At 44.1% G+C, this 15,408-nt stretch overlaps 1 protein-coding gene across 3 annotated transcripts in view; it reads left to right on the forward strand.

The window, feature by feature from the left end:
* MAGI3 (membrane associated guanylate kinase, WW and PDZ domain containing 3) overlaps nt 1-15,408 on the forward strand; it is a 417,907-nt gene that overhangs the window by 334,114 nt on the left and 68,385 nt on the right. For all 3 annotated transcript variants that reach the window (XM_075335593.1, XM_075335594.1, XM_075335595.1), the window contains exons 10-12: nt 231-839; nt 10,459-10,490; nt 12,318-12,480. In XM_075335593.1, the coding sequence (XP_075191708.1) occupies nt 231-839; nt 10,459-10,490; nt 12,318-12,480 (804 nt within the window). The remainder of the gene's footprint in view (nt 1-230; nt 840-10,458; nt 10,491-12,317; nt 12,481-15,408) is intronic.

Here is a 15,408-nt window from a genome sequence, read left to right on the forward strand (position 1 = left end):
GAGATTTTCTCCAGCACGTGTGTGGATTTCTGCAAGCCACATATTCAAATATGTAAGACTCCTAGAAATGAGGGTTTATGGCATTATACTAAAAAAGAGATGAGTGGAGATTCCAGGTAGCCTACCCCATTCACATAGAGGTATGTTCTCCCTTCTACGTGCTCATACAGCGATGAAATAGAGTTGCTTTTACTACAGAGTTCATAAATCTGCTTTTTTTTTTTTGCCAGGTGATGTGATTGTCGACATAAATGGGACGTGTGTCCTTGGTCACACACATGCAGAAGTCGTCCAGATGTTCCAGCTGATTCCCATAAACCAGTATGTGAATATGACCCTTTGCCGGGGTTACCCCCTTCCTGAAGATAGTGATGATCCTGTGAACGATATTGTCACCAATCCCCCACCAATGATCAATGGGCAGATGACTGCTCAAGGAGAAAACTTGGGAAGTCAAGACTTAAAATCAGGAGTTGTCGTTCTGGACCAAAATGGAAAACCAGGCCATGTGTTGGTCAATGGAAGGTTGAATGGTCCTTCACTTGAGATACAAGATCAAAGGACATCTATGGCGTCAACTGTGAACACACTGCCAGAACTGGTAACGGTTCCTTTATTGAAAGGCCCTAAGGGCTTTGGATTTGCTATTGCAGACAGCGCAATGGGTCAAAAGGTCAAAATGATCTTGGATTGCCAGTGGTGCCCAGGACTTCAAAAAGGAGACGTAATTAAAGAAATCTATCATCAGAACGTGCAAAATCTGACTCACATACAGGTTGTGGAAGTCCTGAAGCAATTTCCAGTCGGGGCAGAGGTGCCATTACTGGTGTTAAGAGGAGGTCAGTTAGATCTTAATTGTGAACTAAGTCTGTGACTTTAAATTATTTATATATATATATATATATATATATATATATATATATATATATATACACACACACACACAGTGCCTTGTGAAAGTATTCAGCCCCCTTGAATTTGTCAACCTTTACCCACATTTCAGGCTTCAAACATACAGATAAAAAATCTTAAATTAGTGATGAAGAATCAACAAGTGAGACACAATCGTGAAGTTGAACAAAATTTAGTGTTTATTTTAAACATTAAAAAAAAAAACAAAACTGAAAAGTGGGGCGTGCAATATTATTCGTCCCCTTTAAGTTAATACTACTTTCCACTGCGATTACAGCTGCAAGTCGCTTGGGCTATGTGTCTATCAGTTTTGCACATCGAGAGACTGAAATTCTTGCCCATTCTTCCTTTGCAAACAGCTGTAGCTGAGTGAGGTTGGATGGAGAGCGTTTGTGAACAGCAGTTTTCAGCTCTTTCCACAGATTCTCGATTGGATTCAGATCTGGACTTTGACTTGGCCATTCTAACACCTGGATATGTTTATTTGTGAACCATTCCATTGTAGATTTTGCTTTTATGTTTGGGATCATTGTCTTGTTGGAAGACAAATCTCCGTCCCAGTCTCAGGTCTTTTGCAGATTGCAACAGGTTTTCTTCAAGAATGGTCCTGTATTTGGCTCCATCCATCTTCCCATTAATTTTAACCATCTTCCCTGTCCCTGCTGAAGCAAACCAGGCCCAAACCATGATGCTGCCACCACCATGTTTGACAGTGGGGATGGTGTGTTCACGGTGATGAGCTGTGTTGCTTTTACGCCAAACATATCGTTTGGCATTGTTCCCAAAAAGTTCGATTTTGGTTTCATCTGACCAGAGCACCTTCTTCCACATGTTTGGTGTGTCTCCCAGGTGGCTTGTTGCAAACGGTAAACGACACCTTTTTTGGATATCTTTGAGAAATGGCTTTTTTCTTGGCACGCTTCCATAAAGGCCAGATTTGGGCAGTGTATGACTGATTTATCTCTGCTGAGCCTTGCCAATCGGTCTCTGAGGTTCATGGTATTTAGTTTCTCTATGATTTTCTGTTTCAGATCAGCTGTTGTACCCTCTAGATCAGGATTTTCAGTAGGTTGTAGGATTGGATCAGGATTTTCAGGGGGTTGCACATGTTCTTCCAGGTCTTCCTGTGGTGTGGATATGCAGTACAGTTGATCTATCTCAAGTTCTGATAATAGCTTTCTCTTTATGATATTGATTTAACGACAGAGGTCAAATGCCGGTGACTTCATTATGTTCCCCAAAACTTTTCGTTGCTTATTTTAAATAATTGCAAGTTAAAGGGGTTGTTCACTACTATGGACAACCCCTTCTGATTCCACGTGTTTAACCCATGTAAAAAAACTAACGACTATACTCACCTCCCGTATCTGCGCTGTTCCAGAAGGTCCGTGGCTCATGGTACCGGATCTCACTTAGAGTTGTGACGTCACGCGACCCTGTGTCCAGTCAGTGTCTGCTTTCTTCTCCCCACCTTTTGGACCAAATAAGTTAATCAACAGGAAGTGAGCACTGCGGTTTCGCTCACTTCCTGTTTATTATTTTACGGCAAAGGCAAGAAGAAGGAAGCCGGCGCTGATTGGATGCGGGGTCCATGTGACATCACCACCCTATGTGAGCCTTGGCACCGCAAGCCACAGCACAGCTAGAACGGCACAGATACAGTAGGTGAGTGTAGTCTTTATGTTTTTACCTAGTGAAAACATGTGGAATCAGAAGGAGGTATCTTAATAGTGGACAGCCCCCTTAAGGCTGGTGTACAGTACGTTTTTTTACTTATCCTACACTGTATGTTAGAGGCTTTTTCCAACATATACAACTTTTACTATGCAGTATTTATTTTTTTCAATGGGTCATCTTGGTCAACAGATGCCTCATTATTCATCTAGATTGTGACACTGTCGGGCACATTATTCCTGAGTGAATGTTCCTGACAGTTGACACAAATGCGATATATACCTATCCTAACCCCTATTCCTGGATGGACTGCTGGGAATCCTGACCTGAATGAAGTGGAGTTGCACATGTTCAACCTGTGCTCCATGTATTAACTATGGGACTGCTGGAAATAGGTAATTACTCTATTCTGTTTTCTCTAACAGTCCCATTGATAATGAATGGAGCAGAGGCCAAGCATGCTCTGCAGTGGCCTATTCTAGGTTCCAGAACTGTGTTCTCAACATTGCTGACCCCCAATGATCAGCAAGTTATTCCCCATTCTATATTGGGAATAATCCTTTAACCTTTGGAGCCCCACTAGTCAGCATAATGGAGGGGTCACATATCAAAATCCTTTCTCATCAAACATTAGTGGACTATTGAGATAGGCCATTATTACAAATATATTGGACTATCCTTTAAAAGGAAAGACCGATGCCAAATTACATTTGTGCTAGAGGTCAAAATTATAAAAAAAAAAATATAAAAATCCAAGTTTATGGATGTCTTGATGTCACAAAAGGACATTGGCGCACAAAGGCAGTTATGCAACAGCACATGAGGTCTGTCTTTTAAGAGGGAGACTGAAGATCTATATTGATTAATCATGTCTGGCTGGTTTTGTTTTTCTTTTGCTGGCATTTAAAAGAATACAAAAAAAAAAATCAAAACTCCAAAGTACCTGTGGGAAGGACCCCAGATGGGCGCTAGCCATGATAAATTAGTACCACCGTTCTACAGACAGATTCCTGCAGGTCCAGCATGCACACAGTTAAAGGCAATTCCATTGACTCCATTTCTAGTCCATCCTAATTAGCTTATACTTGCACATAATGTGGCTCCTGATAGCTGCCAGTTATGGATGCGTCTCTATGTCTGCTTTAATGGCCCAGTCTCTGGCCTTTTAAAAGCTGCTTTATTCCCAGTGATTGAATCCGAGTGGCCTTATCAAGGCTCATTCATGTGTTACATTCATTTACTTAATTGACTTCGCATTTGCAAAAAGAGAAAGAGAAAAAAAAATAAAATATAAAACTAGAAGCGAGGAGAAGACTTTTTGTCATGTGGACCAACTTTAGCCTGGATTTAAGGCTATTACTTGCATGTGGACAATAAATATGCAAATTCTGTTTGTTAGATTAGGGAATCGGCTCTAGTGCTGTATCTAGTGAGATGACTAATGAATGTATCATTATATTTTTATGGCCTGGCATTGGGCTGAGGGTTTATTGGTCTAGTGGCTTTTGTTTTTCATTTTTATCTTTTCTTTTCCCACCATGACATTTTTTTTAGGGCCTTTAAAGGGAATCTCTTGCAAGGTTTTTACTACCTCATCTGACAGCAGCATAATGTAGGAAAAAAGACCCTGAATCCAACGATGTATCACTTATTTTACTGGGTGCAGCACTTGCGACACAGAATTTTTAGATTTAGTATGTAGCAGAGCTCAGAAAGCTAACCCCACCCACACCACAGCTTTCTGTGTACATGTTCTATCGACAGTGAGCTGCTGATTACACAAGGAACTGTGGTTGGACCAAGGCTCCATGTCATGTAGTCCTGGCAGTGATAAGTTCCTGGTGATAAAACAATAATTGTAATTAAACAACAGAATACAGCCTAATACGTTACATAACTCTACATTCAGTGTTTAGTCCTGCTGACATATTCCAATTAATAACCACAAAGAGTTGCAGTTAGCTACAATCTGTACAGACACTATAGAGCACATACAGTATGTCAAGCTCTGTCCTGTGGGCAAAATCTGGCTCGCAGGCTGATTTTATCTGGCCTGTGATGCCAGGCATCCATTATTCTGTATGAAGGACTATGTGGGCCCCATTATTCTGTATGGAGGGCTATGTGGGCCCCATTATTCTGTATGGAGGGCTATGTGGGACCCATTTTTCTGTACAGAGGACTATGTAGGGCATATTATTCTGTATGGACGGCTATGAGGGGCCAATTATTCTGTTTGGTGAACTATGTTGAGCACATTATTCTATTTGGAGGACTATGTGGGGCCCATTATAGTGTTTTGGAGGGCTATGTGGGGTTCACTATTCTGTATGGAGGACTATGTGTGACCCATTATTCTGTATGGAGGGCTATGTGGGGCTCACTATTCTGTATGGAGGACTATGTGTGACCCATTATTCTGTATGGAAGGCTATGTGGGGTGCATTATTGTGTATGGAGGACTATGTTGGGCCCATTAATGTGTATGAAGCTCTATGTGGAGCCAATTATTCTGTATGGAGGACTATGTGAAGCCCATTATTCTGTATGGACTATGTGGGGCCCATTACTCTATATGGAGGGCTATGTGGGGCCCATTATTCTGTGTTGAGGGCTATGTGGGGCCCATTATTCTGTAAGTAGGACTATGTATGGCATATTATTCTGTTTGGAAGACTGTAATGCCCATTATTCTATTTGGAGGGCTATGTGGAGCCCATTGTTCAGTATGGAGGGTTAGGTGGGGCCCATTATTCTGTTTGGTGGTTTTGTAGTGCACATTATTCTGTATGGCGGGCTATTTGGGACCCATTATTCTGCATCGCGAACTATGTGAAGCTCGCAACTAGGTTGGCCCACGACTTAGTCCAAGTTTTTAACTTTGTACCGCTTTGAGTTTGACTTCCCTGCTCTAGAGGTATGTTAACATGTGCCTAATCCGTTTTATGCTGTATAGCTTCCAATAGTGTATTTTATGCCTTTCAGCTTTCCCGAATATTGTGTATAGTCATGTATTGTACAAATAACTATGCTATACAGTGCCTTATATATTTAAACCTATAATGTATGGTACCCCATAATGCAGGGGTGGGGAACCTCCGGCTCGCGGGCCGAGGAAGTTTTCTGTGGCCCTCGGGCAGATTCCTAGAGCCGCAGTGCTCGGGCCAGCCATCGCGTCTTGCCGGCCGCTGGTGCTTTAAATCCCCATGTATGCTGCAAAGACTCATTCCGGAGTCACACTTCTGAGTGACTCGCTCGAGTCTGGCATCGCATCCCATCGCATTCCCCAGCAGGGCCGTGGGTCGGCTGCATATATTTCTATGCAACTGAGATGCTCCTGTCAGGAGAATGTGCGGCCATGCTGGATGATGCGATGGGTAACTCTGGCCAAAGCATTCGCTGCATGCGTGTACCATTGGGTCATCACACTGGCCAGTGCCAGTGTGCTCAGGACTTACTTTGTGGGCGGGGTTAGCGCTCTTCGCTTCCTTCCCACAGAAGACAAGCAGCAGCAGCTTCACGGCTTTTAGCGCTGTGTGTCCTCCAGTGCTGTGTGCCCCTGTGCTGTGTGCAACCCACAGTACTGTGTGCAACCCACAGTGCTGTGTGCCCCTTCCCCCAGTGCTGTGTGTGTGCCACCCATATTGCTGTGAGCCTCCCATAGTGCTGTGTGCCACCCCCAGTGTTGTGTGCCACCTATAGTGTTGTTAGACCCCCATAGTGCTGTGTGCCTTCTGTGATTTGTGTCGCCTCCCCCACTGCTATGTGCCATCTCTAGTGCTGTGTGCTAGCCCCCAGTGCTGTGTGCTGTGCCCCCCAGTGATATCCATGTTCCCCTGTGCTGTCTGTGCCCCTCTAGAGATGTCTGCGCTCTGGAAGTGCTGTCCATTCCCCCCAGTGATGTCCGTGCTCCCCTAGTGATGTCAGTGCTCCGCAAGTGTTATCCATTTTCTCCAGTGCCCCCACAGTCCTGTCCGTTCCCCCTAGTGCTCCTTTACTGCTGTCCGTTCCTCCCAGTGCTGTCCATGCCCCCTAGTGCTGTCCGTGCCCATCAGTAATGTCCGTAACCCGAAGTGGTGTCTGTGCTCCTCCAGTGGTGTCCATGCCCCCCAGTGATGTCTGCTCCTCAGTAATGTTTGTGCCCCAACAGTGCTGTCTGTGCCCCCCAAGTGCTGTCTGTGCCCCTCAGCCATATATATGCCTCCCAGTGATGTCTGTGTCCCAGCGTCTCCTGTGATCTGTATGCCCCCAGTGTCTCCTGTGATGTGTATGCCCCCAGCATCTCCTGTGATGTGTATGCCCCTAGCGTCTCCTGTGATATATACATCACATGAGGAGCTGGGGCATACACATCACAGGAGGGACCGGGGGCATTCACATCACAGGAGGGACCGGGGGCATTCACATCACAGGAGGGACCGGGGGCATTCACATCACAGGAGGGACCGGGGGCAATACACATCACAGTAGGGACCGGGGGCATACACATCACAGGAGGGACCGAGGGCATACACATCACAGGAGGGACCGGGGGCATACACATCACAGAAGGGACCGAGGGCATACGCATCACAGGAGGGACCGGGGCATACACATCACAGGAGGGACTGTGGGCATACACATCACAGGAGGGACTGTGGGCATACACATCACAGGAGGGACTGTGGGCATACACATTACAGGAGGGACTGTGGGCATACACATCACAGGAGGGACTGTGGGGCATACACATCACAGAAGGGACTGGGGGCATACACATCACAAGAGGGACTGGGGGCATACACATCACAGGAGGGACTGGGGGCATACACATCACAGGAGGGACTGGGGGCATACACATCACAGGAGGGACTGGGGGCATACACATCACAGGAGTGACTGGGTGCATACACATCACAGGAGTGACTGGGGGCATACACATCACAGGAGAGACTGGGGGCATACACATCACAGGAGTGACTGGGGGCATACACATCACAGGAGGGACTGGGGGCATAGACATCACAGGAGGGACTGGGGGCATACACATCACAGGAGTAACTGGGGGCATACACATCACAGGAGGGGCTGGGGGCATACACATCACAGGAGGGGCTGGGGGCATACACATCACAGGAGGGGCTGGGGGCATACACATCACAGGAGGGGCTGGGGGCATACACATCACAGGAGGGGCTGGGGGCATACACATCACAGGAGGGGCTGGGGGCATACACATCACAGGAGGGGCTGGGAGCATACACATCACAGGAGGGACTGGGGGCATACACATCACAGGAGTAACTGGGGGCATACACATCACAGGAGGGGCTGGGGGCATACACATCACAGGAGGGGCTGGGGGCATAAACATCACAGAAGGGGCTGGGGGCATACACATCACAGGAGGGGCTGGGGGCATACACATCATGTTGGAGATGCTGGGGCATATACATCACAGGAGGGGATGGGGAAAATACATCACACTGGAAATGTTGGGGGGCATACACATCAAAGGAGAGGCTGGGGCTTATACATCACAGGAGGGCCTGGGGGCATATATATAACAAGATAGGTTGGGGCATATACAACCCCTAGCAAAAAATATGGACTCACCTGGCTTTGAGGATGTTAATTCAGTTGTTTACTTTTGTTTAAAAATAGCAGATCACAATAATAGCACAAGTCATTTCAAATGTCAACTTTCTGGCTTTAAGTAACACGAAAAAAAAATCATGAAAACATAATGTGCTAGCCAGTAACGGTTACTTTTCAAGACCAAACGGGGAAAAATTATAGAATCACTCGGTAATGAGGTAAAAATTATAGAATCATGAAAAACAAACAAATAAAAAACACTCCAATACATCAAAAGTATTTTGTTGCACCACCTCTGACTTTTATAACACCTTGCAGTCTCTGAGGCATGGACTCAATGAGTGACAAACAGTACACTTCATCAATCTGGCTCCAACGTTCTCTGATTGCTGTTGCCAGATCAGCTTTGCAGGCTGGAGCCTTGTCATGGACAATTTTCTTCAACTTCCACCAAAGATTTGCAATTGGATTGAGATCCGGACTATATGCAGGCAATGACATTGACCTTATGTGTCTTCTTTCAAGAAATGTTTTCACAGTTTTTGCTCTATGGCAGGATGCATTATCATCTTGATAAATAATTTCATAATCCCCAAACATCCTTTCAATTCATGGGATAAGAAAATTGTCAAAAATGTCAATGTAAACTTAGGCATTTATTGAAGATATAGTGACAGCCATTTCCCCATTGCCTTTACCTGACATGCAGCCCCATATCATCAATGACTGTGGAAATTTACATGTTCTCTTCAGGCAGTCATCTTTATATTGTTTAGCTTTTCTGTATGTAAATCCCATTTCCTTTAGGCGGTTTCTTACAGTTCAGTCGCAGACATTAACTCCAGTCTCCTCACATTCGTTTCTCATTTGTTTTGTTGTGCATTTCCTGTTTTGGAGACACATTGCTTTAAGTTTGCTGTCTTGATGCTTTGATATCTTCCTTGATTTACTAGTATGTTTGCCTTTAACACCCATGTTGTTTGTAATTGGTCCAGATTTTACACACAGCTGACTGTTAACAACTAACATCTTTTGCAACATTGCATGATGATTTACCCTCTTTAAAGAGTTTGATACTGTAATCCTCTCCTTTGTTTCAATTGACATCTCTCATGTTGGAGCCATGATTCATGTCAGCCCACTTGGTGCAACAGTTCTCCAAGGTGTGATCACTCCTTTTTAGATGCAGACTAATGAGCAGATCTTATTTGATGCAGGTGTTAGTTTTGGGAATGAAAATTTACATAGTGATTCCATAATTTTTCACCCTGTTTGGTCTTGAAAAGTAACCGTTACTGGCTAGCACATTATTTTTTCATGATTTTTTTTTTTAGTGTTTCTTAAAGCCAGAAAGTTGACATTTGAAAAGACTTTAGTTTTGTGCCATGTCTGTGATCTGCTTTTTTTTAAACAAAAGTAAACAACTGAATGAACATCCTCAGAGCCAGGTGAGCCCATAATTTTTGCCAGGGGTTGTACATCACGGGAGGGGCTGGGGGCATATACATCATATTGGAGATGTTGAGGCATATACATCACAGTGGAGAAGCTTGGGGCATGCACATCACAGGAGGGGCTTGTAGCATATATATCACAGGAGAGGCTGGGGGCATATACATCACAGGAGGGACTGGGGGCATATACATCACAGGAGGGGCTGGGGGCATATACATCACAGGAGGACCTTACAGGTTCCCTTTAACCTTTTGCATTGGAAGTAGTACAATCCACGGTGACATCTGCAGCAGAGGTCATTGTGTGCGGCCCATATTCTCTGCAGCGTGTGCTTCAGATTTTCATCACTACATTTGCAGTTCTTGTTGTTTTAATGCGTTTTTCTGAATTATAGATTTGTTCGTATTTTTAAGGCCTCATTCACACATCAATACTTTTTATTAGTATTTCTTCAGTTTTTGCCAAAACCAGGAATGTCTCCAAAACACACCTGTCAGTATTTCAATTTACGTTTTTCACTGTAAATTCCATTCCTGGCAAATACTGACGTGTGAATGAAGCCTTACTTTGGCTGCTTATTGCCAGTCATCTGAACAGGTCTGTGCGAAAAATGAAAAAAGAAAATCCAGTGCATAATGTCTTGCAGGAGTGTGTGCTTGAGCCCCCAGGCTGTGTACTTCTTCGCTGTCTTTTTGGAGATTGGAGGGGTCTAAAGACCACTGATCTGCAGGCAAAAAAAACATTTAAATGTTTAGTTGTTTTAAGTTTTTCTTGTCGATGACTGTTAGCGATGACTTGGTTTCTTACATCTTGTGTTTCATGTTCCTTTTTTATTTACAGCTCCACCTTCACCTACCAAAGTAACAAAAGTGGTGAGTAAATTATACGCTTTGTATTATATACCTTTTGTCATTGACTGAATTCTCATCATTCCGGATAGTGAAGAAATATATGCTATGCATCGTTCTGCTTTAGCCTTGGAATTTTGATGCTTTTTTCAGATATGTCGATATGCACATTTTAGGAGTTCAGGAATCCATTGTTTCTGGGCTTTTATGTTTTGCATCTTTATTTTGTCAATGAATATTTCACACTATAAAAGCTATATATTGTTCAAATACATTCAGTGCTTTGTTTTGCTCTTAAAAGGCCAACAAAATATCACTGACGCTGTAAACACAATTCTGTGAGCCTTTTGTGATTTTTATAGTGCCAATTTGCATTAACTCTAGGTTGTGTAACTCACCAATTTATTTGATCATCAAGAGCTTCAAAAAGAGAGGTTCAATTGTGAGAAAGGTCACATGAGAAAACTCAGCAAATGCCTGGACCATCTACTAAAGAGGATTCCGTTACAGGATTGGTTCAATAGTAGTGCAGAGCTTGCTCAAGAATAGCAGCAGGCAGATGTCAGTGAAGCAAGGTTTTGGAGGCTTGCTTGTTGTTAAGAAACGCCATAAAGAAGCCACGTATGTCTAAGAAAAACATTAAAGACTAGGTAAAATTGTTTGCTCTGATGAAGACCATTTCAGATTGATTTAAGACATCTAGAAAAATGATTGTCCGAAGAAAAATCGGTGAGCGCTACCATGAGTCCTGTGTCATGCCAACAGTAAAATATCCTTAGTCTATACATATCTGGATTTGCTTTTACCCAAGGGAGTGGGCTCACTTACAATATTGGCTAAGAACACTGTCATAAGTAAAGAATGGTATCTAAACATCCACCAGGAACAACTTCTTCCAACGATCTAGGAGCAATTTGGTGATGATCAATGCTTTTCCAGACCATGCCACAAGGAAAAATGATACGTAGCTCAGTGAAGAAAATATTGTCTATTGCCAAGAAACTTCCCAAATCTCAATCCCTTTGAGAACCTGTGGTCAATCATCAAAAAGTGGCTGCACAAACAAAAACACAGAACTGTTGATTATCTCCAACCACTTATTAGGTATGAATAGGTGGTCATCAGTCAGGCAATGACGCAGAAACTGATCTCCATCATGACAGGGCGAATTGCAGAAGTCTTAAAAAATAAGGTTCAATACTATATACTATATATATATTGCAAAAACCTGATATATTTGTCAATAAAAGTCTATAAACTTATAAAATACTTATAATTGTACTTCAGTAACCATAGAAACATCTGACAAAAAGATCTAAAAACACTGGAGCAGTAAGCATTGTGAAAACCAAAAATGTGTCAGTTTAGAAACACTGGCCATGATTGTACAATGGCTCGTCCATCTGAGAGCAAACATGGATCCCAACATAAGCTTTTTCTACAGCACTTAAAGGAGTTTTTTTTTTTACAGAATCACCAGACCAGGATTGCTTATTTTTGTGTACATTGTGTAGTTTGCAGTCCTTAGGTTCCCTTCTTTTTACTTACAGTCAGAAAGTGAAAGAGGGATGGATGGTAGGAAGTCACACGTGATGGCAGAAAAAAAATAGACCGGTTGAGGTGTAGTCTGTAACCATGGAGACACATAGGTCTGCATAGAAGCTGTGTGCACACAATGGTAGGCCTCTTTTTTAAAGCTCACCATAGGTGCTAGTAAATCCTCCTGTAACACCTAGTTTGGGTAAACATTAGTTATACCATATAATTTTAGTATTGGCTACCTGTATCTGGAGCACAACAAGATTTCTTTCAGAGTGTGATGGGTGTCTTATTCACTCCTTTCTTTTCCAGAAAACTGATAAACAGGAGCTGACGGGGAGCCTTGAGGCAATTGGCACAACCGAACCTTTACCACAACCTTTGCCCTTTCCACCAAATCTCGCTCGATCCAATTCCCCAAAACTTGACCCTTCTGAGGTCTATAAGAAGTCCAAAAATATATTTGAAGATAAGCGTGAGTACTTCTTTTTTTTTTTTTTTTTTTTTTTATCAATCATCGGAAGTCATTGAGTATTTGAAGTTTTGGAACTGTTGAATATGTGGTGTCTTCAGGAAGTCTAAAGGCTACTTTACACACTGCGATATTGGTCCCGATATCGCTAGTGTAGGTACCCGCCCCCATCTGTTGCGCGACACGGGCAAATCGCTGCCCGTGCCGCACAACATCGCCCAGAGCCGTCACACATACTTACCTGTCCGGCGACGTCGCTGTGACCGGCGAACCGCCTCCTTTCTAAGGGGGCGGTCCGTGCGGCGTCACAGCGACGTCACTGAACCGCCGCCCAATAGCAGCGGAGGGGCGGAGATGAGCGGGACGTAACATCCCGCCCACCTCTTTCCTACTGCATAGCAGCCGGGAGGCAGGTAGGAGAGCTTCCTCGTTCCTGCGGCGTCACACGCAGCGATGTGTGCTGCCGCAGGAACGAGGAACAACTTCGTTACTGCTGCAGTAACGATTTTTAAGAATGGACCCCCATGTCACCGATTAGCGATTTTGCACGTTTTTGCAACGATGCAAAATCGCTTATCGGTGTCACACGCAACGGCATCGCTAATGCGGCCGGATGTGCGTCACGAATTCCGTGACCCCAACGACTCCACATTAGCGATGTCGCGGCGTGTAAAGCCCCCTTTAGGCTATGTTCACACGCGGCATCTTTTCGTCAGTGCATCTTAAAATGCACCAAAAATGCACTGCATTTTTACTGTGTTTTTGACGTGCTTTTACCGCGTTTTTACTGCATTTTGCCCAATGTGGTTTTTAAATCAAATCTTTTAACTGGAAGGGCCCAAAAACGTGGTAAAAACGCAAAAAGAATTGACATGCTGCATCTTGAAAAAACGCAGCCAAGATGCAGCCAAAAAAAGATGCCCAGTGTGGACATCAAAATCTCATAGACTTTGCTGGGAGAAGGAAATGCATGCATTTTGGTGCGTCTTTGTGACCTCAAAAACACAGCAAAAGATGCCCTGTGTGAACTTAGCCTTAAAGGAATGATCTGGGACTTTGATATTGATGACCCACTCTAAGGATAGGCCATTTTATATCAGTGATTGGGGTCTGCCACGTGAAGGGGTAACTTGTGGTTCCATTGCTCCATATATCTTTAGATAATGTATATTTATAACATTTTCTTTACAGTTTTTATTTTACAACATATTTTTTTAATACCCTGAAATGCCCAGATTTTTCTGTAGGCACTTTGTTTTATTTTAGGCCCCCTGCGCCTTTGATGATGAGTGTTTGTTTTTGCTTGGATGTGCTCTTTTTACAACACGACCTTGTGAGTGAGTCTCCGAGAGGCATCCGTCTGCGGAGTAATCCCATGTGTGGTCCCTTTACCTCTGGAAAGTTGCTGTTTGGATGCTCGCTCTCGGAATACGTCATCTGCTGAGCACATTATTGAGCATTTTCGCAGATGTTTTCTTATACTTACATGGGACCTAAGTGTTCGCTAGAAAAACAGAATTTCCCACAAGAGCCAAGTAGTTTATTGTGTCCCAACTTTTGTTATTTTTTTTTTTTCTTGGGTAAAAATTTAAACTTTTCAGGTCTCAGTTAAAAACTCCAAACACATGGCAAGTTGTAATCATAAAATGTGTCTGGAGAGGGACATAAATGTGCAGTTCCCTCTTTTTAGAAAATCAAAGTCTAAAGCTGGTGTCACACATAACGACGACGACAACGACGTCGCTGCTACGTCACCATTTTCTGTGACGTTGCAGCGACGTCCCGTCGCTGTCGCTGTGTGTGACATCCAGCAACGACCTGGCCCCTGCTGTGAGGTCGCCGGTCGTTGCTGAATGTCCAGCTTCATTTTTTGGTCGTCACTCTCCCGCTGTGACACACACATCGCTGTGTGTGACAGCGAGAGAGCGACGAAATGAAGCGAGCAGGAGCCGGCACTGGCAGCTGCGGTAAGCTGTAACCAGCGTAAACATCGGGTAACCAAGGGAAGACCTTTCCCTAGTTACCCGATGTTTACGCTGGTTACCAGCCTCCGCTCTTGCTGCCAGCGCCGGCTCCTGCACTGTGACATGTGGCTGCAGTACACATCGGGTAATTAACCCGATGTATACTGTAGCAAGGAGAGCAAGGAGCCAGCGCTAAGCAGTGCGCGCGGCTCCCTGCTCTCTGCACTGTGACATGTAGCTGCAGCACACATCGGGTTAATTAACCCGATGTGTGCTGCAGGAGAGCAAGGAGCCAGCGCTAAGCGCGGCTCCCTGCTCTCTGCACTGTGACATGTAGCTGCAGCACACATCGGGTTAATTAACCCGATGTGTGCTGCAGGAGAGCAAGGAGCCAGCGCTAAGCGCGGCTCCCTGCTCTCTGAACATGTAGCACAGCGACCTTATGATCGCTGCTTCTGCTGTGTTTGACAGCTAAGCAGCGATCATAACAGCGACTTACAAGGTCGCTGTTACGTCACCGAAAATGGTGACGTAACAGCGACGTCGTTGTCGCTGTCGTTTAGTGTGACACCAGCTTTAGGCGTTTTAGAATCCAACCTATACAACCTCAGTTTTCCTTTCATTTGTGACCTTTAAGGATATTATGATATTGTTGCAGCATCAATTTTTAAATTATTTTCTCCTAAATGAGACATATTGACAAAAAAAGAATACCCACCCCCCAACAGGGCTGTTCACAGTGATTTGGCACTTACTGAGCTGTTTGCTGTCTTTTTGATAAAGTCAATGTTTTCTCTGCTGCCGATGTAGCAGTTATACAGAGCTCTTGAATATGCTGGACTACCTGGCAGCACACCAAGTAGTCAACTAATGATAATCTACTGCTGATTAAACAGTTATTTTATCAAAACTACACTAAGCAGCCCAGTAAGTGACACATCACTGGAATCAGGATCTCTGCCACTGC

Source organism: Anomaloglossus baeobatrachus, chromosome 2 (assembly GCF_048569485.1).
Source record: "Anomaloglossus baeobatrachus isolate aAnoBae1 chromosome 2, aAnoBae1.hap1, whole genome shotgun sequence".
NCBI classification, from domain to species: domain Eukaryota; kingdom Metazoa; phylum Chordata; class Amphibia; order Anura; family Aromobatidae; genus Anomaloglossus; species Anomaloglossus baeobatrachus.